The sequence below is a fragment of the Larus michahellis genome, chromosome 5 (assembly GCF_964199755.1).
Source record: "Larus michahellis chromosome 5, bLarMic1.1, whole genome shotgun sequence".
In the NCBI taxonomy this organism is placed as follows: domain Eukaryota; kingdom Metazoa; phylum Chordata; class Aves; order Charadriiformes; family Laridae; genus Larus; species Larus michahellis.
In genome coordinates, this window is record NC_133900.1 from 10,961,823 (window position 1) to 10,989,011 (window position 27,189).

The window sequence follows — 27,189 nt, forward strand, 5'->3', positions numbered from 1 at the left end:
GGAGCCAGACCGGTTGTGCTGGGGCAGCCCTTGGTGTTTCAGAGTTAGTTAGCATAGAGGGTCCCGAAAAAAAAATTTTTTATGGAGTTAAGGATGTAATAACTCCAGTCAGGGTGCATCTGATAAAGGTCACTTCAGTTCTGAATGAGAATGTCCCTGCAAGAAACTTATGTGACTTCTCTAATGCATGTTAAACCAGTCGCTTTGGTTTAATTGCTTCTGGTGTCTCCGTTCAGCCCACTCCGGTTCGTCTTTGCGCCATCCAGAGGGATTTGGGTGCGGACTCCTGAACAGAGCCTTTTGGGCTGCCACAGGACACACAGTTAATAATAGCTCCGTTTTACTAAAAGCCAAAGACATTGGAGTTTGGAGCACTTGGGGAGAAGAAGCCATGGGAATGCTTTGCACGGAAAAGACAGCGCATAAATTTTTCAAGTTGGATGCGGTTTTTTTGCAAATACTTGTAATATACAGAGATGGCTTTTTGTTACCTCGGTTGGTGATCTCCACTTCCAGACTATCATGCCAAGCAGATCATTAAAACCAGCATGGGGTTTTCAGTCTCTCTTCATTACTAAAAGTTGTTCTGAAAACCTGGCAAAGCGCTCACGTTTGGGCAGCAGATGTGATAAGTGGAGTGGAGATTAGCTATATGTGGAGTTCACTAATGGAATAGAATAAATTAGGTTGGAAGGCACCTATGGAGGTCATCTGGTCCAAACCTCTGCTCAAAGCAGGGCCAACTTGGTAATTAAGTTATTAATGTTTGTTTCTAAGTTATGATACCATGTCCAAAGCGCTCTTTTGTTGGACAGAAGTGCGGGTGGAATAGAGCCCCAAGGAGGCATGCTGATTATTTTTTTTCCTCTCAAATCACTCTGATCTCTTTGGATGCATCTGGGCTGGCAGTGCTCGGAGCAGAGAATACTTAGATGTCTTGGGGCTCCCTTTTAGCACAGGTGGTACAAAATTCTTCTTGCCGCAGTATGGTATTGAGATGCGGCCTTGGTGTGCTCTAATCAAGGAGCTGGGAGATGTGGCTGCTTGATGTTGGTCGTCTAGGGTCATCAGGGAAGCATCCCTTGGGATCCTCCTTGCCTTCCTTGTTCCACCCATTTTGTCTAAAGTGTGTTTAAAAATGCCGATCTTCCCTCTTACGTTCCTCATGCCGAGCACAAGGAATCGCATCTTCTCCTATGGTTTCATCTTCACCGCACACACCGGAAACAATGAAGTCCGTGAATAAGCCCTGTTGTGTCCCCCTCCACAGGGAGAACGACGGAGACGATGTGATCCTGTAAAATACACCATTCGCTCATGGCCCGGCCTGATTTGGGACTAAACATGGGGTCGATCATTAGGAAGGTCAATGCTTATGCAAAAATCACCCCTGTGCGTTTTGCTAATTACAAGCAGCCATTCTGTTCAGTCCCAGCCATCCTCCAACTGACCTCCTACTTGTTTTTTCTTCCCAACTGTCTAATAATTAACAAGCTACTTAATGCACGACAAAAGACCAATTAACCCTAAAGCATTTAGTGAACTACATGTAAATTAGTTGTAAAATGTTGCTGTAAACATTAAATGTTGGGCAATTACATAAACCAGTAATTGCTAAAGTTGCATTTAGGAGCTTAAAAGAAAGAAAGGAAAAAAAAAAAAATGTGCTTAAGTCGCGCTTCGGTTCCGAGAACTCTGCTAATGGTTTTGTTTTTAACTACAGCAGCCCCGAACAGGCTGTGGCAGCTCAGATTCGCCGTGTTTTTGGTAGTGGAGGAAAAATAAAGGCATGCTAACCTTGTGCACTTTTTGAACCCGCAATGTGGTTGAACAGCGGTAGAAAGGCCTCCAAAGGGAGGTCTAGAAAGAAAGGGGAATCAGACGAAATAGTTTGTTTCTTACTGCTGCGGTAGGTGGTATTCTGTGGTGAAGCGTGTTAAATTAGTTGGGGTACCGATTCCTGGTGATTTCGTGGATTGCTTCTTGTTTTCTTTGGTTTCAGGCTGTAGGAAATGGCCCAGACCTCGCTAAAACCTCGGGGCTGGACGGGCTGTGGGGAGGTGTGAGCACAAGGGGTCTTGGCCGCTTGCCGCTGTTGTGTTCATCTCTGTCTTCTTTCCCTCTTTCTGCAGACACCTTCGTGTCTGAGCTGCCAGGCATGTTAGCCGTCGAAAAAGGTTCAGTACCTTTCCACCCCATGGTGAAGTTTCACACGAAGAAGCTGGTTTGCCTTTCTGCGAAATCTTTAATCCTCTTAATTGGCCGCCTCTCTCCGAGGTGGTCCGGTTCACCCACCGGTTCTCCAGCTCCTGCTGCCTGATGTTCTTGCATAATTCATTTGCGTTGGACGCTCTGTGTGCTTATTCTCCAGTTTTTGGTTGAATCTTCCTTATGTTTCACGTTTGTTAGTTTTGCTTTGACCTAGGCTTGTGCTGGACTAAGATGTTCCTAGATGGTACGGTGAAGTGGGGCTTGGCCTCCTTATGCTGTGTATTTCTGCTTCCGTACTGCTTTTGAGCCTCTTTGTTGTTTTGGTAAAACTATATCTCTGCGTGGCTCGCTTTGCATTCCGTAAGTAGCCTCCAAATGCATCTTTAGATACCAGATTTCTCATTTTTCAGTGGAAAAAAAAGTTAGGTTTGTTTGAACTAGCTTTCTTCCTTCCTCTTTTGGCAGTATCCTTTTCCTGAGTATATTGATCTTAATTACAGCACAGTCACTTACGGAAAGCTGGCCTGTGCTTAGTTTGGATAATGGTCTATTATTTTTCTTGCACGCAATTTTGCTGGTATAGATCCTGGTTGTATTCCTTTCCCCGAAGTGGAAATATCGGATACTTATATTTGGTTGACTGAATTACAGAAATTTGCTTAAAGCAGTAAAACTACCTTCCAGTATAGGTGAGTCCTGAGCAAATCTGCTGAAGCTCTTGCCTTGCCTGAGTCAATTTTCCTTCTTGTACTTGGGAGTGGATGAGAATAGCGCTCTCCTCTTCTGCGCAGTAGGCGCCAAGGTCAACCACAACATGGGGCCAGTTGACGGGCAGCCAAGGAAGGGTATACATTGCTGGCCTGACACCGCTTCTCATCAACATCTTACTGGCCTTCTCTTCATTATTTTTTTTTATTTTATTTTTTTTTTCTTTTTACCAACTTCTTTTATCTCAACGTGTTTTCTTTTCTCCAACATTTGGTTTTCACTGTTGACGCGGGCTAAAATGCCTGCTGTGTGATAGATACCCCGCTGGTCTGCCTCCCTGCCTCTTGCTCATGAGAGACCATCTACCTTTCGGGAGCTTAAATAAAAGGGCTCAAAACACGGCCCACGGCAGCATCTGGTGGAACTCTGCAACCTTCCACGTTGGCAGTGCGAGGGATAGCGAGGAGATGAGTTTTTCTCCTATTGAGCGTTGGGTTTGCAGGTCTTGGTCTACCTGGCTTCTGCTTCGGAGTAGCGAGGCACATCCAAAGGCCCAGACTTTGTCCGTGAACTGACAAGCCTGAAGTTAATGGGGTTTTTTTCCAGCGTAATCGTGTTCTATGGAGGTTTGGCGCTCGTGTAGGAGGTGGGGGGTGAGTCTGTGAAGCTGAGAGGAAAAAGGAGGCAGAAGCTTGAACTCTGCTTGCTGTTGCAAGGGGAAACCGGTGAAGAGCAAGAGCTGCAGAAATGTCACCGGGCTTTTGAGAACAAGTTGAATCAGGAGTTTCTTTCTGGGAAGCCAGTTGGAAGGAGTGTGCTGCTGGCAGCCCGGAGCCACTCCGAGCCTGAAGTTAATGGTGGTTAATTTTTAAAGGCAGGAACGAAACTGGTTATTGTGCCTGTATCTCAATAGGGTCTTTCTGCTGCTGAAATACCGTTGCAAGAGCCCTTTTCTGAATTGTTTTGACGTGGGGAGAAAAAGAAAAAGCCCTCAGAGGAGTGATTTATCCACCGAAAGCTTTGCTTTGCCACACTGCTAACAGAGGGTGACAGTTTCATCAGGATGGTCGTAACACGTCCAGGGATGCCAAGTGAGGGAAGTGCTGGGGACGGGCTTTTGTCAGGATGTGAAACATGGAATAAGCGCAGTCGCCCGAAGTGCCGGTCTGAAGAGGTGGATCTACTTGATCAAACTTGTGTTGCTGCAGCAGGGAAGTATGAGGAAAACCAACATCCAAACATGACACGGACTGGTTTTGTAACCACTCTGTCAGGCCAAATCCTGCTGCTTGCCCAGTCAATGGAAGCATTGTCTGAATTCTTACTCTGGCTTTGCAGCTTTTTAGATAAGTGGCTGTTAACCTCTAAGAGCCATAAGGGCGGTTTGTCACTGAATGAAGCTTTTCAGAAGGTGACGGGGGCGGGGGGAAGAAAAGCCGAGCTTTTTCAAAGCATCTTGAAGGAGGCTGGCGCCTTACCGCTGCTGATATTCAAGATGAGGTGGCCTCCTAAGCCCCGAATGGGTTTAGGCTACCGAATTCAAACATTAATGCTTATAGTTGGAGCAGGTCCAGAGGAGGCCACGGAGATGGTGGGAGGGATGGAGTCCCTCCGCTGTGAGGGCAGGCTGAGAGAGCTGGGGGGTTCAGCCTGGAGAAGAGAAGGCTCCGGGGAGACCTTCCAGCCCCTTCCAGTCCCTAAAGGGGCTCCAGGAAAGCTGAGGAGGGACTCTGGAGCAAGGGAGGGGAGCCATGGGATGAGGTGTCCCTGCCCAGGGCAGGTGAGTGGGACTGTATGATCTTTAAGGTCCCTTCCAACCCCAACCATTCTGTGAAGGTAGGACACCAACCACCAGCCCAGGTTGCTCCAAGCCCCGTCCAACCTGGCCTTGAATACCTCCAGGGATGGGGCAGCCACAGCTTCTCTGGGCAACCGGGGCCAGTGTCCCACCACCCTCACAGCAAAGAATTTCTTTCTGAGATCTCATCTAAGCCTCCCCTCTTCCAGTGTGAAGCCATTACCCCTCGTCCTATCACTATGTGCCCTTGTAAAAAGTCTCCCATCTCTCCAGCTTTCGAGTCCCTCTCCGTTTGAAGCGGGGGCAGGCGTTCACGAAGAAATAACAACCTGCAGAACCCTCTCGGTGCATGTATTTTGCTCTCGTACACCAGTTGGTCTCCTGCAATGACTGTAAGGAATAATAATAATAATAATAATAATAATAATAATAATAATAATAATAATAATAATAATAATAATAATAATAATAATAATGCGCGTTTCTCTCCGTGCCTGCAGTGGACAAGGTATTTGGCAACATTTAAAACAGAGGGGGCAGAATGAAAAGAGTTGAAAGCAAAAAGCGTTGGATGCCAGAGACATTCAGTACTCCTTGAAATCCTGCCTGGCAACAGAGATGGGCTCCGTTTCAGCCGGAGACACTGGCTGAAAAGCACACGGGACAAAGGGCTCGGCACACACTGGAGCTGCAGGAATATAAAATAAAAATCCTCACACGCTTGCCCTCGGCTTCCTTCCTCTGCGGGTCGGTCCCTTCTGTCGAGCCCTCGCGGAAGAAGACTTCTAGAAGGGGCTGAGATGGTCGGAGCTGACGGAGAGATTGATTGAAGGGGACAAATAGACAATGATGAACCCCTGCTTGGGAGAAGCGCTTAATAGGCAGAAAATTGGCTATTGCAGCCGGAGGGCTGGTTTTAAAGCGCAGAGAGGGAAGGGAAAGTTTCTTCTTGTCGCTACACGGAAGTTTAAATTCAGAAAAAGAGCCCAGAGTTGTTATAGCTGTGTCCTTAAAAATCTCACTGTACTCTCACCGTCACCTAAAAAAAGGGGGCACAGGTAAACGATTGCTGGCAAACTGCATTAATAGTGTGTAGGAGGGCTTGTAGCCGATGCAAGGAAATCGGGCTACTTATTCAGGGACTGCATCACATCAAAACAGCTTTAAAATTGTCTTTGAGGGAGCCGCCTTACAGGGCTGGAAAAGAAAATGGGATCTTTTTTTTGCTCACCAGAGGCACAGGAATTTTCCCTTGTGGTAGCGTACGTTGAGCAGTTGCTTTGTGCCCGCGGTGGGCTGTTGATGCCCGTGGAAAGATGGTGGGGGCGGGGGGGAGATGTGCACGATCACTAATGTGATTAAGATGTTGAAGATGCTAGAACAAGACCCCAGCGGGATTCCAGAGAGGCAAACAGCGCCCGTCTCCGCAAGAGGCTGCGAAAGCCATACCGCTTTACAAAGGAAAACAGGGAAAAGCCAAAGGAAAAGAAAAACGCTGAGAATTAGGGAGCAATTTTTGAACTTCGTTATAAAAAGCAGTGACCGTGCCGCTAAATGGTTTAACTGGAGACTCGACTGTTATTCAGGTCCAAGGGAGGTGTGATGCCAGGCAGCATCCCTTATCTGTCCGACAGTGGGAAACGTTACAAAGCTCAGGAAAAAGCCAGGCTTTCTCTAGATGCTGCGTTTTTTGTATTAAAGTCTTTTTTTTTTTTTTTTTTTTTTTTTTTGGCAACTGCTCGGTAATAGCTCCTTAAAAATGTGCTGCTCTAGCACTTTCATGCAACTTGAGGTGAGATGGCTGACCTCCAGGACTAGTCAAAAAATACCGTTCTTATCCATATTCTTTAATGAATTTCTTGTTATGTAGTTTATATCATGCCAGGGCTTATAAACAGTATAGTTTGCTATAGGATACAGGCTGTGGTAAAGAAGCACAGGCTATTTGTTTAGTAAAAACAAGTGTCAGTGACATCGGTGCCTTTGATGTAATTAAAAACGGCACTCAGTGGATCTAGAAAATTAAAAAAAAAGTGATAGAGAAAGAGAAATTTCCTGGTTTTTCTAGCAGTTTGGAAGCTAGTCACTGCTGATTAACATCTAGCGCCAGCGTACCCACGGAGAATTGCGTGGTCCACGTACACCCGATTCCGCGCCCGTGAAATCGGCGGAGCCTGGCATTGATTTGAGCAGGCAGAGCCGCGCGTTGTTCATATATTAAATATTCAGTCTGGCTCAACTTGCTAATCGCGTATCTGTGGGAGGCTATCAATAATGCATTTCGTTGGGAATCTGCAGCTGCCCTGGCTCCTGAGGTGTTACAGAGATATTATTGTTACTGTCTGCAGCGGAAAAAACCAGACAATTATTGAAGACAGTAATGGAGAGTCTCAAGTGGAACAACGTTGGGAAAAGTTCATAATTAGACTTGAGGTATAGCACGCAATGGTCTCTCCGTCATAACTGTGTGGTTGGAATTAGCAGTCGTTCTTCTTTTATAGGCAGTGCCTTTTACGTTAAGGCTGAGCGACTTTTTCGTTAGATGGTGCCGGTTGTGTTTAAAAGGTTGCCAAACCCTTTGTCCACGTGGCGCACCTTGTGCACGCGAGCACTCTGCTATAGAGGAGTTGATTTGAGACATGCTTGGAAGAAGGGTCTTTTTTTTCTGTCCCTGTATCTCCGAGGAATTTTTCAGTAAAATATCCGTAGACAAAACTTTTTGTACATGATCTCGACGGCACTGGAGACAAAGGGAGCTGAGAATGCTCAGCAAATCGTTGCGTAAAAGCTGCCGTTCTTCTGGCGCTTGAGGGAATATGTTATTAGTAAGCATTTGTCTAATACTGAAGATTTTTTGCAGATCAAAGACTTAATATATGCCACATGCTGCAGAGGAGCTTACGGTAGGACGTGTACAACCATGCAGTACAATAGTATAGCAAAAAAACGGATTGTTCAAGAGGCAGTCAGTGCTGTTCATTATGTGCTGGAAAGGGTCACGATCGAGGGATGGGGGATGTTGGCTTCAGGATGGATCAAGCGGCTTGAATAGCGTTCTCCGCTTTTGCACCCCGTAGCCGCGAGAGGGGTGGGATGTGGGTAGCGTGGTGAGTGTTCCCTCCAGGCTGCCAAGTTCCACCCATGGACAAGTCTAATCTGCCTTACCAGCAGCCAGCACCGAGAGCGGGGTCAAAAAGTCGTCGTTCCTCTTTAGAAGAAGAGAAACAAAATAAAAAAAAAAAGAAATTCTCACGCTCGTTTGGAGCGATTCGCTGGGGAGTTGGTCATCCAGAGGCGGGTTCTGGGAGACCCTGAGCAACATTTTGAGGCGCAAGCGTTTCTGTGAAGCAGATGTCACCCGCAAATATTCGTGCAGTTGACTTCTTCAGTGGCGCTCAAGGATGCTTTCGCTTGATAGAGCATTTGGGGAATCAGGAAATCCGTTCTCACCTGGGCTGTTGTGCAGAAATTGGGATTACCTAATTTCACTCTTCCGTAATGAGAATAACATTCCTTACCCGTAAAGGTGCAAGAATATTTTGGGTCCATGCGCCGTGCTGTGATGGGAGCGGTGCTCTGGAATTGCTGAGCAGTATTGCTGGTAAACCGAGATGCCGTCCTTTGCCTTTCCCCACGGCCCTGGCTCGGTGTGTCGGATGCCGTACATGACCATGTCCAAGATGATGATTTTTAGTGACTCCTGGTTTTAGGTGTGACTCAGTTTGGGGTAGTCTTTCAAGGAAGCTGATAAAACCGTGGGCCATAAAAGCCTTCCCTGCTTGTGCTTAGATAGTGCTCTTAAGTCTCACCTCGCGTTCTCTCCGTCAGATCTTACCTTGGCCTTGATTCACAAGCTTTCCTCTGTGATTTATGCCAAACCGAGTACCTGAACTAGCTCTTGCCTATACTAATCAATTCTTGCAGAGCAAGAATCTCACTGCGAAACCAAGATAGCGTCAATTCCGGTCTTATCGGCGATGTGTAATCAGCACTGGTCCAGGTTACTGCTGCTTCTGATGACATCCCTGTTGTGAAAGGGGATCAAGGGGAGATAGTAAGTGTCCACAGTCTGCCCCGCAGCTGGAACTTGTATGAAGGGAGAATCAAAATTAAAGTGAGTTGCGATTTCCCCCCCCCGCCCCGCCCAGTCTTCTGTTTTTAGGAGCAGTTTTGCACCGTCTGTGTCTGCAGAGCTTGTGTTTCACTCTGTGATCTGCAAGGTGCGAAGCCAAGATAGAGAAGGGATTGTTGCCGTCAGAGGGATTAAACCAGTAAAACTGCCTGGTTTGCTGCTCTCATTGGTAACGCTGACTGGAGCGCGGGGTTTTCTCATCAGTTATCCGTAGTGGAAACTTCCCCCCCGATAGTGCCTCGAATTGCACCTAAAAACACTCCAACTTTGGGGCTTGTCTATGCAAGAACAGTCGGGAAAGTGAATGGCGGTTGATCAAAGGTATAAATCATAAGGGAAATGATTAAACTGTGTAAGGTCTTGTATTGACATTAACGCCCAATTAAAATTGTTTTGGGTGATGGGATTGATTTTGGAAGTGAAGTCAGCTAAACGAGAAGGAAGATGACTTTAAATCTGATAAAAGTGTCTGCCCAGGTGTTTTGCTTAACTGGCTCACGCTGACTTCAGATTGACTGGAACCAAGTTTTAGCTGAGCGAGGGCAACCCCAGAAATTAATGGGAGTATAATCATGTCCTGTTTTAATAAGCGTATTTGGAAAGCACACTTGACAAATAGCTTTGCTTGATAATGTTACCACAGGCTTTGAGGAAGGATTTGCGCCTGGTCTCTTGGGGATTTTTGTAGCTACTGATGTACTTCAGAGTTGACGGAGAACTTCTTGTTAGATCATAGAATCATAAAATGGCTTAGGTTGGAAGGGACCTTAAGGATCGTCCACTCCCACCCCCCTGCCCTGGGCAGGGACACCTCCCACCAGACCAGGCTGCTCCAAGCCCTGTCCAACCTGGCTTTGAACCCCTCCAGGGATGGAGCAGCCACAGCTTCTCTGGGCAACCAGATGATCTCTTTGGCCTTGAAAGGAGGAAGCAGTTGATGGAGGTGCAAGTCCTAAAGGTATTTGGAAGTGTCACTGGTAAGAGCAAGCTGAAAAAACAGAGGAAAACCATGTTGGTTGAGTGGAGAAGAGGCTGTTTTACTTGCACATCAACACAAACGAGTCCCCCCATCCCAAGGCAGCATGGGCCACCTGGAGAACCAGGCTGTGACCATCTTCCACAAGGCTCCATGGGCCACCTGGAGAACCAGGCGATGCCCGTCTTCCAGCCTTGACAAGCGAGGCACTTGCAACTTGGTACTGAAGTGGGAGGTGACTTCAGGATACTCGTCGATCTGATAAAGCCCCCCGGCATTTCCATGGGTGGCAGGGAGCCCCGCAGGCACGGCGCCGGCTCTTCCGTCACGCCGGGCAGACAGGCACTGATGTTGGGCTGGGAAGCTCAGCTGGAGCTGATTTGAGGTTGTCGTGCTGGAAATGTGTCTCTCTCTATTTCTGAGCTCCCTGAGAGTTCTCTCTGTTGATGGAGATTGATTTTGCCTTTGGGAACCCGAGGGTATAAATTGTGCTCGTAATTGGCCTGAACTGAACTGGGAGAAACTGCTGATGTGTTCGTTCTCTTCTGCGAGTGATGGATTTTATAAGCCGCCTCATGGACCGCTTGTGACTGAAGAGGAGCGGCGAAAGGGGGAGGTTGTCACTTACGGATGGCAATACCTCTGTTTAAACGTTGCATTGGAGCATTTTACCAGTTAATACCTTAATTCCTCTCCCGTTTGGGGGAAAAATATAATCCTTGCCGTCTAAATCTGTGGATTAGCTTTTTCTCCGCTACACGTGTCTGTGGATCATCAGGTTGTTTCTTGAATGAGATGGCAAGGGAAATAAAACGAAAAAGACTGAGCGGTGGCTGGTCCTGTCGTTGGTGGTGCTGGTTCCAGCAGCTCCTAAACTGGCCGGAGTAGGTCGAAGCGAAGGTGATGGTCAAGGCTGGGGGAGGCTGGCGGGGTTGGTGCTCAAAGGTCGGGCAGGGGGAGGTCTGCAGAGTTCACCCCCCTCCCCCCGGGGTTAATTGCTCTCCAACTCTTAAGCCCGACACTCAGCTGTCGGCCCCGCGCTGAGCACACAGTGTTCGCTCCGGAGATTAGGGTGAAAATATGTTCTCCTTGCTAAAGAGAGCACATAAACAACCCATAAATGGCCCATTAACCTACAAAATCGCAATAAAGAACATGTGGTAAAGCAAGCCATAGGAGACCTGTGACCCAGCAAATTCCTTAATTGGATTTAGAACCTTATCATCTGCGCTAAACGCAGCTAATAGGAAATTAGCAAAAACAAAAGAAAGAAGAAAAGAAAGAAGGGGTGACGTAGTATGATGCACGTCCAGGTTTGGTGGGAGTATTTCTCTAATTCCTCTTGTGATGCAGTTCAGTGAGCAAAACATTGTGGATATTTGTGGAATTATGGTGTTATGGGATCAGGGTAACACCTCCATGTAATAAAATCACTTCAAAATGAGTGAAAAGAGAGAATTTTCCCGTTGGCTGCCAACGCTGTCTTCAGCAGCTCTAGAAGCTCCGCACTCACTTCTCTTACAGGCTCTTCCATGCACCAGCCCCTTGCTTTTTGAAGCGATAGGATGTAAATTTATTTTATTGCGATATTTAAATTCTGTTCCGAATATAAAAGTATATTGAGAGCCATCGGTGCAGGGGTTGAGGGGGAAGATGATGGAATGCGCGTGTTAGGGGTGCTCTGCCAGCAGGTCTTGCTCTTCATCTGGAGGGTGACAGCCGAGTCCAGACACCATTCCACCAGGAGCTGTGGTCGCCCCGTTTAACTTCCCCAGGCTCTTTTCCACCGCTGTGGTTGATTGGGGCTGGCTCTATAAAGATGAGCTCGAGCGTTACGCCTAATTGCGTTTTTAGAATAGGATAATCTCAATTATTTATACTAATGTTGGTTTTAAATGTCTTTTTAGATGCAGATTTTTTAGTCCAAATGGCTTTTGTAATGGCAAGGACGATTTTCACGTGTAAGCTTACGTGTTTGCAGATAGATTTTGGAGGCGTTCTGCAAAGCGCATCTGTTACATCCAAGCCCAAGAATCGAATACTCATTATGCACCTCACAGATTCTGAGAAATATATCTGAGAAAAAAGATAAGTTCTGATAAAACCAGAACTAGTGGTTTTATAAAAGTGCTAATTACCAAGAGGGTTAATGTGTACTTTTCTGTAAGTAAATGTCTGGAAATTCAGCTCAGCGATATTTTTCTCTCCTGTTAGGAGCATATAGGAGGAAAGCTTTTGTTTTTGTGGGAAGTGGTGGATGTTCTCAAAGGAAGGACTGATGGGAAAGCCTTTGTGTGGCCACTCTGGGAATGTAACTGAACGATGGGCAACGTGTGGCTTAGGTGGTGCGATGGCAGAGGCACAGACCAGTTGGTCGGTGCTGGAAAGCTGTGGTAGGACGTGTTTTGAGACAGCCATGGCTAAGGTAATGGTGATTATGAAACCTTGAAATGATGAGCTTGGGACAGGATGGTGACAGGCAGTTCATCATTTGTGTTGGGGATTGGCAAGGGCTGTGCTACACAGAGCTCCAGAGAAGAGCAGTAGAGACCACATCTCAGGGAGGTGAAAATGGTTGGAGATACGCAAATGTCCCTGCTCCCGTTTAAGTGAGAGGAAGAAATCACTTTCCAGCCCCCTTAGCAGGACAGGCAGTACTCTGAAGACCTGTTCAGAGGTTGCCCTCTCTGGGGCTGGGTTGGGGTGTTGAAGAAGGGACACGTGGCTCCTCTATAAACGTTTAAAGCCAAAAGACTGGTAGGTGCTAGGGTGCCCAACAACCCAAACTTTGATAACGTCCTGAGCTGAGTGCTGCAGGGGTTTCCAGATGCGTGGCTCCATTCAAGGCCAGGTCGGACAGGGCTTGGAGCAACCTGGTCTGGTGGGAGGTGTCCCTGCCCGGGGCAGGGGGACGGGACTGGATGGGCTTTAAGATCCCTTCCAACACGAACCATTCTGTGATTCTATGGTATGTTGTTATCCCTCCTACCTGAGTCGCAGAGCCAGTGCAGGGCGATGTACGTGGGTGCCCAGGGAATGGCAAGAGCATTTATGACTGCAGATATACTTTCAACAAAAATCTGGTTTATATTATGAAAGTATCATCACCCTAACGGATGAAGAAATGAATTTGCATCAACCTTTGCTGAGTAATTAAAGAAGAAAGTTTCTTTTTTAAAAAAAAAAAAAAAACAAAACAAAAAGAGGAGGAAAGGGCATGTTTCTTACTGGTTCCTTTTTTCACATTGCAAATTGAGACTTTGTTTACCCTGGAAAAATCAATGGTGATTGGACACCTGGTGTAATTAATTATTTTGCAACAGACAGACAGCTGATCTTTTGAAAAGAAAGGAGTTTTTAGCAGAAGCGTTCAAAGTTCAGAGTCTGCTCTCTAATGCTGATAAACATTCAGCAGAAGGGGTGTCTGTCTTAAAATTTCACATGGTCACACCTTGGTTTTAAGGTGATATGATCAGAAAAAAGCTGTAGACCCCAAGAAGTCCTCCAGCACAGCAGCTCCTGTGGCACGAGCTCCGGTTGCCTTTGGGAGATGCCCTTCGGTCTTGGGATGCAGACAGTGATATTCTTGGTTTTTAATTTTGAATCACGCGGGTTTCTTAACCAGGAAGGGGTTTCTGCTAATTTTTCTTGAGCTACTAATGCAAACGAACTTCGCTTGTGCTATCAATAGAGCGTGTGTCGAACATAGTTTCTTTTGCCTAAATGGGCAGTCTTTCCCCAATGGGAGCAGTTGTTTTTTTCCCGTGCATTGGTGCCTGACTAAATGCGTTGGGTCGCATTCTTCACGTATAGATGAGACAACCCTTCTCTTAAATATTCCTGCGTGGCTCTGGGGAGGTTACAGCCTGCCTTGCAGGCCAATGGTAGCCCCAACCTTGTCGGCAGGGAGGGGAAAACCAGCTCTGGGATGCTGCTGTCACAGCAAGCCCCAAAAGAGTTCGGCTGAAACTGGTTTTACGTCATATAAAAAAGGGGGCGAAGGATCTCAGCTGATCAGAGTGCGAAAGGTCCTTGGGCACGCACCATAGAGCATATTGGTTTTGAGCTTGATAGCGCTTTTTTTACAAGGGCTGCAAATTGCTGTAACAGAGTTAAGGACTGTAGGAAGAAGCAAGTTTTCCTGAACTTTACTCCCAGCTTGAACTTTTAAGGAGTGAAGTGAGAGGCAAGGAAAGGGAGAGAGGGAGATAGACGTACCCTCGCTCACACCCCTCCGTCCGCAGCGACTAGGATGTCAAATGGACAGGACAGCCTGGAGAAACAGCTGAATGGCTTTGGGGAGCAGGGGAAGGAGAGGAGCCGCACGTCCCTGGTCATCTCTCAGGCCGTTAACCGCAGTATTTTCACCTCTGCAGTCTCCCCCGCTGCCGAACGCATCCGCTTCATCCTCGGAGAGGAAGATGACAGCCCGGCGCCCCCGCAGCTCTTCACCGAGCTGGATGAACTTCTGGCCGTCGACGGACAAGAGATGGAATGGAAGGAGACTGCAAGGTGGGTTGGTTTTCCCTTACCCCGAAAGGGAAGGGCAGCTGTCCAGACCCCCCATGGGAAATTCCTTCTTAACGTTAAGTTGGGGTAATATACGTGCTATAGCATCGCTTGGGGAATCCACAGTGAGGAGCCTGTGAAGTTCAAGTTACTTTCCTTTGATAAAGGAGAGAATTTGGGGATTTGTTTAAATATTCCTTTAAAACAAAAGCTAGAAAAAAATATAGAGCACCAGATTTATTTGAACGGTTTGCCTATGGAGAGCCAGCAGACGTATGGGCTTCTTAGTGCTTTGCGAAGAACATCATCTTGGCCAGAGTTGCCAGAAGTCAGTGCCCGAATAAAGCTCTGCACGTGTCTCAAAACTATTTCAGTTCTGTTGCCCCGAAGTAGATTTGAGCCTGACCCCACCACACACCACAAGATGGGAAATTTTGACTGTGTCCCTCTCCTAGTGAGTTACTGATGAAATTCATTTCCATTTAAATAGGCAAAAAACCCCTAAAGGTTTTTTTCTTAAGAGGAAATTATTCAAGGTTTGTGTTAAATGCTGGATGGAGTTGCCTGCTTTGAGCTTCTTGGTTAGGTTCTCTGCCTCTTTCTTTGATGCTGCTCTTGGTTTGGTCAAAAAAACCGTGCCAAAACCATGGTCAAAAAACCGTGCCAAAAAAATGGCATGTTTTTTTGATCTGGTTGACACAAGTTGCACACAGTTTATTTCTGAACACCACCGAAAGAGCCATCAGATTGGATTCGTGATCTAAAGATCTAGTTTAGCCTCTAGCCTTATGAAGTTTTGATTTTCTATTTTTTTAATGCAGTAAAAATATTTTTCTTGGGTTTGCCTTAAAAGGCAAACCCCCTAATTGCAGTCTGGTTGCTGTGAAGGCCTGGAATTGTCCCACTAGAAAGAGGTGCTCGCCCAGCCGGAGGGCAGGCGGGGGCTCTGCCTTCCCCCTTCCCAATCCCTCGCTTCACCTGGGGGTTTTCGGTTTCCTTTATTGTGGCCGGGCTAAGCCCTTTCCCCACCTTCCACTCTTAAGGGCACCTACTGTGCTCGTAGTTGTTTGGTTACCTTAATCTTCTTTACCTGCGATTTAATGAACCGCTCCACCGCCTACCCCTTTACCCCCTTATCTTTCCCTATTTTTACTTCTCGGTCTCTTGGAGAGCCTGTTTTAAAGACTTTTCACCTTTTGCTCTTTAACTTCTTACTTGTTGATCATCCTTTTCTCCCTTTATTGCTTTTCTTCCCTCTTATCATTAGCTCAGTGCTTGCGTTTTGTCACCTGCACTGCCCACCTCTGCTTTTTACAGCAAATCGTGCGTCCCTGGGTCTTTGGGAAGGGCTTTTAACGACGGTTTGTAAAGCTTTTTCACGATTCGGATCTTATCAAGCAGTCTCTCGGTCTCTCCTTTATGGTAGAAATATTGGGCAGCTCTGTTTTCCTGAAGTCCACAAATGTCAGCCATCAGAAGGAAGATGCCCCTGTGTCCTGCGTGGCGTCTTCTGGTCTTCTTGGGGGAGGTTTTTTGGGAGCCCATGCGAAGGACCTTACGGAGGGATATGCCCGTGCTCGTCCTGCCGTCAGGTGGCTGTAGGGAAAAAAAGGCAGGTTTTCTTCTCTGGCAAACAGTTTCTGCTTTTATGGGTTTTCACACGTCTTTGGTGAAAGTCCTAGATGGAGCTATATATATAATTCTCACTCTTTTAAGGTCCGTGTATACATCGGGTGCTTTAAGCAAAAAGCTTCCCAACCTTCGTTCCCAACCTTGGCCTAACCTCTTGACTTGCGTGCTATTTTGTCTATAGTGATCTTGCGTAGCGTATGGTTGTTCAGGATGGTTCAGTGTCTTCCTGAAATGACTTAATCTCACCCAACAAAACCCGCTGGAAGCTTCCGAGCGGCTGGGGGACATACCAACCAGAGGTGGCCAGCGTCTGCAGCCCTTCCGTCTGGGGCTTGAAAGAGCTTCGAAGCTATCGGGAAAGAGGGTTTGTATTAAAAGGGGTTTAGCAAATCATACCATCCCTTCCAAAGCTGTTTTAGGCAATAGAAGAATACCTGGTACACATCACGGAAAATTTCTAGCAGGAACCTTAAAGCTACTGATTGAAAGACAGGGAGATTTAGTTGCCCATCCTGGACCTCGATTCCTGTGAGTTCAGCTGTCTCTGTGCCAGCTATAAACGGGCTGTGGTTGTCCCCCTGCACGTGGTGGCATTTCCAACAGTAGGTAAGAGCAGCCCGTGACCAGGGTTTGAGGATGTCGTATCCCTTGGTGCGGTCCCATTGCCTGTTAGCACATCACGGTGTTGGGCCATGCTTCACCGTAAAGGGCCAGCTTGGAAAAACGTCCTTAGCGTACCGAGGCTTTCACAGCAAAGCCCTCTAAATGCTTTAGAAATAGAGCAGTAAAAGGGAAGGTTCATTGCTGTTAAAAGGTAACCTGAAGATTTGGGTCACTGGGTGCTCCTTGATGGTTTTGTTGGCGCTTGTAATGGATTTACCTGGTGTGGATGGACAAGTTCTTGCACTACCATGCGACTGGTTGCATTACGGCGGTGGTTCCAGGATACAGAGCAAACTAGGAAAAGGCCTGAAGCAGCTGGAGGCCACCAGTCTATGGTGAGGCTCAGTGCAGTACCTTTGGGGACCAAGATGTGCCCACCACAGGGGGGGGATTGTCGTTCTATGTGGCAGGGAGGTGGTAGAAAGATCGTAAGATTGTAGAGAAAAGGAGCAATAGGACCGTGGGATGGTGGATCGGTCTTTTAAGTCATCTGTTATGGTCTTTTTTTACTATATAAGCTCTGTCAGGCGGTACCTTTATATCTTTCACCCTTTTACACATTATAATATTAAGGCACCTTTTATGCGATCCTTTTTGAAGCTTTAAAAATTAAAAAATAGATGGCTCCTGCATCTTGGTTAGCAGAGATACTAATTGTCTTCACAGTATGTATCCACCGACCATACCGTCGGCTCCCAGCCACCCGTTCGAAGCGCAGGCTGTTATTCGGGAGGCGACCATGTGTGCTGGTGGCAGAGACAGAGAGGGACTCTATGAGGGAGCAGAGCCATGGGATGAGGGGGAACAGTTTTAAGCTGAAAGAGGGGAGATTTAGATGAGAACTCAGGAAGAAATTCTTGTCTGTGAGGGTGGTGAGCCCCTGGCCCAGGTTGCCCAGAGAAGCTGTGGCTGCCCCATCCCTGGAGGGGTTCAAGGCCAGGTTGGACGGGGCTTGGAGCAACCCGGGCCGGTGGGAGGTGGGGTTGGGACTGCATGGTCTTTAAGATCCCTTCCCACCCAAACCAGTCTGTGATTCTGTGATGTTTCTCGCAAGTCTCAGCCGTTTGGAAGGCTGCTGATAGGTACCTGAATTCCAAAGTCCCCGGTGCCAGGAGAACCTTGCTGGAGCCCTCAGCGTTGTTTCCAGGGCTCCAGAGGCATGACAGAACGTGGGTGGTGTGTGTCATACCTTCCTGCCGCTCTAACCTGGTCACGGGAATATTTATTGCGAGTGAAGTTCAGCTGGCAGACAGGAAGAACATATAGATGTCAAGAACAGAGCGGGGTAGAGACGAGGAAGGTGATTTGATTGTTTGTTTTCTCGAATAACAGCAGAGATAATCTTTTGCCCTCGAACAGGACGGTGCTGCTGGGCTGCAGGCAGCGTGGCTTTGGGCACTCGGGGAGCTCTGTTGGGAGCCGAACAATTCCATATTCACGCCCTAGGAAGCGTTAACCCCGCGGCTGTCTCTTTTGCCCTCTCCGCTCTCCTCCACCCTCAAAGTCCGGCACGTTTTGCCTGTGCTCAGCAGCTGCCTGTGCCACTTTCTGGTTGTGAGCAAGCTGTTCTGCAAAAGCAGATTTAAAACAAACAAACAAACAAAAAAACAAAACAAAAAAAACCACCCACACAAAGGACAAGGCATTTGTTAAAGGTATGGAAAGCCACTTAACTAAATGCTCTCATGGGTTTGCATAGGGGGATGTAGGGCTTCAGAGGGGACGTGGAACCAAGTGTCTGAAGGTGCTCCAGGGTATTTGAAGGCACCTGGCCGTCCCTGGATCCCCGCTGGAATGGGGACGGGATTGTGCCCAAGGAAAAGAGTCATTGGAGGGACTGCGGTGATACAGCAGGTGATAGCTCAGCCGGGCTTGTGAGTTAATATTTGTTTAATTAATGTGTTTGGAGGGGGGGGGTTGTAGTGAGAAAAGTAAACAGAAAGCAAATATTGATAGTCGTGAATAAGACGCTTTCACTCCAAAGACAAACACTTTGTTGTTCGGAGCCTTTGGGCTGTTGCAGGGGAAACCGTGACTCACTCGCACATAACGTGCAGCCTTGGAAGCACACGGATTTGCCACCAAGTGCCTTCGGTGTCCGAGGAAATACGTAGGTTTTGTGAACTAAACAGAACCCTATTCGTTTGAGATGAAATTCAATCTTTTAGCTTGAGTTAAAAAGCAGCTTCAAAAAAAAAAAAAAAAAAAAGTCTCAAAAAGAGATTATTGCAATTGAAAAGCATAATTGATTAATCCTCAAGTAATACATTTTTCGGGATTAAATATAATTTCACTTGGTGTTAATGATACTCTTTTCAACCAGTTTATGAGCTTCCTTACCTTTATGCATGTCTTTTTTTGTCTTATTAATCCCCTTATGTCAGCGGAATTTTCATTTTCCGCATGTATTAAACCAGTATCTCAGGGCAGGATTACAAAAGCCCTTCTGCTTTGCAATTAGGTGATATTTAAATCGCCGGCCCTTTCCCTGCCCTGCGAGCCCATTCCGAAGCCACGGCTGGCTGGCTGCAGCCAAGGGCACGGTCGGGCAGGGGGGTGAGGGGGGGCAAACCCGCTGGGGTGTAGGGGCGTAAAGAGTATTTTGCACAGAACAGGGTTCAACCTTTGCTCTAATCTTCAACTAGCGATGAGCTTTCTGGTTTGTTTGGTTTTTGCTTTTTTTTTCAAACCCACTTTGTTAAATCATTAAACAACAGCAAGAGAGCGGAGGGAAAGGACGAGCCCCTTAATTTTGTGTCTTTTCCTTTGGTGGCGCGTTTCTTCTGCTGAGAACATCTCCAGATCTGGGTGGGAGGTGCTCCTCTCCTCCCCTCTTTGCCCCTGTGGCTACAGGGCAGTATTATTTGGTGCAAGTTTTCAGATTTTCTCGTCTGGATTTGAATACTCGAATATAAATCACCTTATTTCCAGAAATATTGGTGATGATGATGATGACGATTATTTTTCCCCTCTTTCTTCTTGTGGAGCTGTGGGTGCTGAGCCCTTCTCACTTGAGATAAGAGGTTTGGGTTAAGGACTGGGTGTGCAAACCGGGGTGGGGAATGACCAGGTGTCCTCCTGGCCCGGAGCAAACATCAACCGAAGGGTGTTAGTTTAAGTCTTGGAGAAACCTATCAAAGATAAGATGTTTTACCTCCCATTTGCACTAGCTTAGGAGCAGGCAGAGCATTATCGCCACTCAGCTGACACATACCAATTCATTAAGCCTTTGCAACTTGATCATGGATTCGTGGCCTCGGAGACGCGTGGGGAAAACGCCTGTGCTTGAACTTGTCGGAATGCTGCGATGGTCCGGCCGTCCCGCTTCTTTCAGAAGTGTGTGTCTGCGAGGAGCCCCCAGCTTTAACACAGTCTCGTTGTTTTGCCCTCTTCTAGGTGGATCAAGTTTGAGGAGAAGGTAGAACAAGGCGGGGAGCGATGGAGCAAACCTCACGTGGCCACCTTGTCCCTGCACAGCTTGTTTGAGCTGAGGACGTGTATAGAGAAAGGCTCCATAATGCTGGATATGGAGGCCTCTTCTCTCCCGCAGGTGGTGGGTAAGTAAAGCCGCCTTGGCTCTATCCCTCAGCTCTTCCCTACGAATTTATATTAACCCTGGGGATGGTTTCACTGATGGTTCTCATGAGAAAGCGCTGCTTTTTCAATAAAAGAGGAAAATAAAGAAATAATCATAGAATCATAGGATGGGTAGAGTTGGAAGGGACCTTTAAGATCACCTAGTTCCAACCCCGCTGCCATGGGCAGGGACACCTATCCTCCAAGGAATAACGTGGAAAACTAGAAAGTGCATGGAGAAGGATAACAGATAAATCGAGAGTTGTTCTCAGTTCAGGACGATGAGTCAAAGAATCAACTGAGGTCGTAATTAACGCTTACCTTGAACTGCTTTTGGTCATTATATAGACTCATTTGCATCCTGAAGTAGATATCCAAGTTATATCCTAAGACATCACTGGGTGTTGGGGGCGGGGGGAGGAATAGTGTACACTGATTTAATTTATGTTTGCTGTTAGAACGGGGACGTGTAAAAGGGCAGCTCTCTCAGGACAGGTACCGACAGGCACCGCAGGTTTTGGCCGGCGCGGTCGGACCCAAGGCTGCTTTCGGTTGAGATCTCTGTTTAGGATGGGGTGTTCTCCTCCAGCAAAGGAGAGCAGCCACAGACCCAGCTGATGCTTCGCTCTGCCGAACGGGTGGCCATTTCTCTGCAGTCAAAATAGCTGGGGCCTGGGATGACACTCAGTGACACTGCTGAGAGCTATACCGTGTTGCCCGTGACGTGGGAGAAGACATATGAAAATAAACTTTAAAAGTGAGCCATCCAGTGGAGGTACATTTAACCAAAACACTGGGTTTAGAAACCATTGTGTGAAGAGCTGTAGAAGAGCAGAATGAAATAAAACCCCCACAAAACTCGGTGCTTTGAATTATAATCTCAGGAAGCAGGCTTAAAATTGTCCTGGCGTGGTATTATCAAATATCAGGTGCTGCATTAGCTTGTAAACTTGGAACTGCAGAAGCTGCCTCTGGTGTTACCTACAGAGTTTTGAGTTTAGTTTTGTAGGTGCGTATGTGGGCACTTACCTTCCTTTATTTTTGCGTCTGTGTGTCCAAATGCAGAACTTTGCAAAGTTTAAAAAAAACCAAACAATCCAAACCCTCTGAAGTTTTATGCTGAAGCTGGAGGTGCTTCAAAAGACAGCAGCTGATGTCAGCGGCCTGAAACTTTAACTCTCAAACATTCAATTTCTTTTTGAAGTCGCTTCGAGATGTCACCTTCAATATCCATCTTCACCACTCAAATTAAACCTAATTCCTGGGAGATTAAATTACTGTTTAAGTGGCTGCTGTTGCTGTAATACTGTCCTGAGTGGGGTATTTTTGCTGGTCCAGACCCTTAATCAGACAGATGGGGATGGCCAAGACGCCTGCAGACCTGCTCTCCAGAATTATTGAATCACGATCACTCGGTTGGTGTCTAGTAGTGACATGCAGGAAAATAAGACGCAACGAGCCCTCTTGATTGGTTTGTGTTCTGTCAGAAACGTGGAAGGGAAGAGATACTCGCCAGATGGAGAAGGATAAACCTGATGAAGAAAGACATGTGGTTCTGCAGGAAGTATCCCAAAAATCACTAGCAAAAAATACAAACAACAAAAGCTTGCGGAAAAACGGCACTTGACCAAAATCAGCCCTTTGCCAAAGGTTTTGCGTAATGTACCTACATGCATAGAAACATCCTTTTCTAAGTTTGGGTGGAAGAACGAGGCGTTTTTCCCCGGTGATTGGAAGAGGCGTTAATTCTTGTGCAGCACACAGAGGGTGACTTTCTGACTCACTGAGTTAGTAAATGTGACGCCTCTTCTGTCTCCCCTTTCCCATAACTTTTATTATTAGCACAAATAAAAGTTACCGGTAGACAAATAAGAGCTGCCACTTCCCCTTGGGGGACAGCACATTAACTGGAGCAATGGAGGGAACAACTTAATGTGAGATTTAATGCACAAGAGAGATTCTTAATAAATTTGGCTCCCTTTTCTTTCTGTCTCCGCCGGGATGGGGGAGCAGAAAGGAGAGAATTGATGGAAAGGGAGCAGTCTCTGCGGTGGGCTGGGAGCCTTTTTGATGCCCTTAAAGGCAAAGCCGCATAATACGTACCGTGACAATTGGAGCAAGCCCTGCCTTTTGTAGTTGCCGTCATTTTACTTCAGTTCTGAGAGTGAGTGATTTAATTAGTTACTCATCCCCGGGACTTTCGGCTATCGTTAGATTAGGTTTTATTGGGGACCTGCGAGGTGAACTCAAGCCTCGTTGCATCTGATAGAAGTTTTACCGTGTTATTTTTGGGAGCGTACAGGAACTTGCAAAATAGTTGGAGCTCGTTCACAAAAACACAGAACCATCTTATCTTGGGTCCAGTTTATTTGAAATAGGTTCAGGGGCGCATATGAAAATAACAGAAGGGAGTCTCGGTGCAAGAGGTACACGTCGGTGGCTGATGGGTTTTGCTGGATGGAAATGCTTATGTTTCCTTTCCAAATAAATGTCTAAAAGAGATTCCCGTTAAAAATAAAATGGGGAAATCTGGTGGTGGTTTTGAGATGGGAAGGAAAGCCTTCAAGAAAGTAGGGTGAAGATGATCCGTCTCTCTCCCCCTGCTCTGCCTTGATGTGGCAGTTTTGTGCTTTGTGATTAATCGTCCTCTCCCGTTTCTTTGCGTGCCGCAGAAATGATCGTTGACAATCAGATCGAGACGGGCCTTTTGAAAGCGGAACTGAAGGACAAAGTCACCTACACGCTGCTCAGGAAGCACCGGCACCAGACCAAGAAGTCCAACCTGCGCTCCCTGGCTGACATTGGAAAGACCGTCTCCAGTGCAAGTAGGATGTTTTCCAACCCCGATAATGGTAATGCAGAGGCTAACTGGCTATAGCCTTCCCTTCTAAAGCAACCCACCCAACTTGCCCGCCAAAAACTAACTACGTTGCCTTGACAATGCTTTTCTAACCCCCCGATTAGCGTAGCGAGAGCCGTGCTGACGACACGTCAGTTTTGGGCTCTGCAGGCTGCTTTGGCCGTGGCACATTGCTCTAACCGTATCTTCACTGGACTGAGAGGGAGAGGAGAGGACGGGCAGGGTGTGGGGGACACGGCGGGGGGCAGAGAGATGCTCTCGCAGCTGGCAGGCAGGAGGTGATGGAGGAGCAGCGATAGGAAAGAGAGGTTTAAAAAGAATAATATTCCAACCGTGCCTGAACCTAAAAGGTTGATCATCTGACATGTTTGGGCAGAGAAGAAGCTTTTGTGCGCGTTTGATTTCTCTAACAGACGGTGTCGATGGCACTTCTAATCAAAAATGACGCGATAGTCACATCTAGCTTGCATTTTATTGCCGTACAATCATTGTCCAGTGTGGGTAAAGCTGATTTCCATCTTGCTTTATTCTTTCTAAAATTGTTTTGTGATGTACGTTGTGAATACGTCTCTCTTTCTCACTAGAAATGGCATAGTAGATGGTGCCGTGTCTATAGTGGTGTCTGTAAATGTGTGTGTGTGCGCGCGTGTGGATGCAGACAGCTATAGAGGCCTTGGCAGTCACTCTGGACTTACCCATACCTTGAGATTTGCAGTCATCTTGCTGGTGGTAAGCAAAAAAGAGGAGTTTTAAGCCTATTGTCACATCTTGGACTTCTGTCAGCTGCCTCCCGTTACAGTCTGGAAATTTGTTGAACAGTTATTTTATCTAAAATCTATTTTAAAATACCCAGAAATGAAAGCAAGCCAAGAAATTATATTCTTCTTGCTACATTGAAGGCCTCTTAGCTTTTTGTGTCCTGCTTCTAAAACTCACCCTAACATTTCTCCCTAACCTATTATCATACTTGATTAATATTTCCTACTTTTTATCATCCTTTGCTTTTGCAGCAGGTGTGTGTGTGCATGTGAAGAGCATTCGTTGCTCTGGGTGATGCATCTTGTCGTGTACGAGTGCCTTGATAACGCAGCGATGAAGTGAATAATGGGAAGGCACGGTAACAGGAATGGAGGAAATGTCCGGGGCGTGCAACTTTTGGGTGAATATCCCTGCAGGAGTCCAACGGAGCAGAGAGAGGGACTGTGCTCTGGAGAGCACCGTAAAGAAAATTCCAGTTGTGGGGAAGGAGCTCAGTGTGGCCAGTTGAGGTGGTTGGTGAATGCTAAAGGTGGGGGAGCCTCCTCCAGAGCACTCTGCGGGAGGGGAAGGGTCCTCTGGGGCATCAAGCTGTGGCTGCCCCATCCCTGGAGGTGTTCAAGGCCGGGTCGGATGGGGCTTGGAGCAACCTGGGCTGGTGGGAGGTGTCCCTGCCCAGGGCAGGGGGGTGGAACTAGATGATCTTTAAGGTCCCTTCCAACCCAAACCATTCTGTGATTCTGTGACCACCTAGCTTTGCTCTTGGCCTGCAGATCCCCACCAGCCTCGAGCAGACACCAGGCTAACTGGTAACACACACGGCTAGGAGTGCCTGTGGAGGGCCGGATCCAAGAGAGGTGGTGTTCAGGAGCTCCAGCTCAACTGTTGCTCCTCAAGCCCCTCTGCTCATTTCCCGTGAGCCTCAGGCATCAAATTTGTGGATGCCTGTCGTGGTTTGAGGTAAAACAGAATGAATTTTCTCTTTTTTTTTTTGCCCTTAAATCAGGCAGGCACTTCAGATCCCCGGAGGATGCCTCAGACATGTCAGGACCAGGCATCCCGCGAGTACCTCCTGTTTGTTTTCAGTTGAGATTAAGAAATTACTTTCTTTCCAGTACACGCTCTGGGTCTTCCCGTTGTGTCCTCCCCACTGTTTGTACAGGAGGCATCTCCTTTCTGTTCAAAAAAGGACACGGCTGTGGCAGGTGAAACGTCTAAGTATTATTTGCAGTGGTGTCTCTAGGTATCAGTTACCACCTCCATGGCTACTACTCTTTCTGGACCTTTGAAAAGATGGACAGGTTGGCTTTGAGGGCAAGGATCCTGGACTGTGGCCAGGGGTCAAAATATGCTCTGTCTACAAGGCACCAGCCACCTTCCACCTGGGTATCGCATCTATTTTTACTGCACCATATGCTTGTAACAGCCTCCCCTTTTTTCAGCAGCTGGTGAATGTCGAATTCTTCCTTTCCGGGGTTAAAGTCATTCCTTGAGGAGCCATCAAAACCTCGGGGTGTTAAATTAAAACTTACTTAGGAAGTTTGAAGGTAAACGATACACAGTCGAAGTCCTTGGTTCCAGCCCCTGCTTATTTTTCATGGCCAAGGGTGTCCTTTACTCAGCTCCTGGGTGACTTCGTTTTTCCTTCATTTCTTTTTCTCGTTTGAAGGGTCCTGTCTCAATTGGACTGCTTCTCAAGAAATTCTTCCCTGGCTCTGCTCAGCCCGCTGGCTGACCATCAGCCGCTCCTGTCGTGTTGTTTTGCCTCTGTTTCCCCACCCGGGATGTTTATGTGTTACGAGAATGTAAAAGGCATTATGTTCCGCGATGGTTTGAGACTTAAGGAGGGCGATACAAAGGGAAATACTTCATGAATAGTTGTTGCTGTTATTTATTATTTACACGGTAATGAAAAAGTAACTCCAGAGTGGTTTTGATGGAATTATACCACCCTCCCTGGAGCTCAATGGGTGCCTCTCATGTGCTTCTAAAAGCAGAGTTTGTCCTTTAGACAGGTAAAAATTTAATGAGGCCAACAGGAGTGCAGCTGTCTCTCACCATGGCTAATCACAGTAATGAAAGTGCCATCAGCCCCGAGAGCTCCGAAGGTTTTCTTTCCAGATAGGGATTTCCTTTCAGCGTCTACCTTTCATTTCGGCGTCGGTGAAACTTTCCATGCAATATTGATGCCGCCACCAGCCCCTCATCGGTTCCTTCTCGCCTCCGCGCACAAGGTCGGTGCCTTGGCTTTCTGCTCCAGCGACCCTTCCTGCCGCTCTAGCAGGGGCCACTTCTCCTCTCCAGTTCACCCATCAAAACACACCGATGGGATGGACAGACAGAGCACCCTCCTCATTTAATGGACACGGCTGTTGTGTGTTCGTTAAGGGTTGTTAATGAAACCATCTCTACTGAAGCTGCACCAGGCCCTGCTGCAGGTTATGTATAAAAATATTACGCAACTTACTGGCCCTTACTGGGCAATCACAATTGATTTGGAACCTGTGGTTCTGATAGGTACCTAATTGTATTAAATTACTCTTAAAAACATTTCTTGAGGAAACACTTTAGCATAATGTCATTCGCATGGATGGATTCGCCCATGATTTTCCTTCTTTTTTTTTTTTTTTTTTTTCTGGGCAGTTAGACTTAAAACCCAAATTAAATAATGACAAATTTCTTCGAGGGTATTTGTTCGATCTGAAATCTGGAAATATCCCCTGGGCCGTGGCTCTCAAAGATATTGAGGTGCCTGTGTCTCGCGTCTTTCATCGAGCTTAAATGACTAAGTCTTAGGGGCTCTAAAATTTTCTATGCCTGCCTTATCTTCATGATAAGCTTGTATAGACTCCCCTTCTGGTATTATGTTCAATAATAATGTGTCCTAAGATATTCTTTATGCATAAAGGAGGAAAAAAAGTAAATAAGAAGAAGTAGCTAAGACTTAGCCTGTGAAAATGAGTGTATTTTCACTCCGTTGCATATTATTGTGAATTTCTCTACAAAGCGTTGCAGTCTGCGGCTATTGCCGCGTTCTTATTCCCTTCTTCTGAGATGGCTGAGCCCTGAGCAGTTATGTGAAATGCATATAGAAATTCAGCACACCAAGAAAGGGTGATTGAACCTCCCGTGTCCCCGCTGCGGTGACTGCTCCCGGAGCGTCTCCGCTTGCCCCTCACCAGGGTGGCCCTGGCATCTTCCGTCCCATCCTGTATTTCACTGCTCTTATTCGAAGATAAGGCAATCAGATTGGCAGAAACACAGCATTTTTGAGCGGCAAAGATGTGCGCTGGATGCCTTTTATTCAGCGCTGCGTCATAAAGATTGATGTTTGCATCACGCTTGTGGGGGAGGATGTTTCCTCAGAA

General features: G+C 47.0%; 1 protein-coding gene across 6 annotated transcripts in view; it reads left to right on the forward strand.

Moving 5' to 3' along the window:
* The window catches only part of SLC4A4 (solute carrier family 4 member 4), a 185,104-nt gene that overhangs the window by 84,500 nt on the left and 73,415 nt on the right, over positions 1-27,189 (forward strand). For 4 of the 6 annotated variants that reach the window (XM_074588735.1, XM_074588733.1, XM_074588734.1 and 1 more), the window contains exons 4-6: positions 14,202-14,337; positions 20,026-20,186; positions 22,878-23,057. In XM_074588735.1, the coding sequence (XP_074444836.1) occupies positions 14,202-14,337; positions 20,026-20,186; positions 22,878-23,057 (477 nt within the window). The remainder of the gene's footprint in view (positions 1-14,201; positions 14,338-20,025; positions 20,187-22,877; positions 23,058-27,189) is intronic. The other 2 variants (XM_074588736.1, XM_074588739.1) reach the window with 1 other exon arrangement.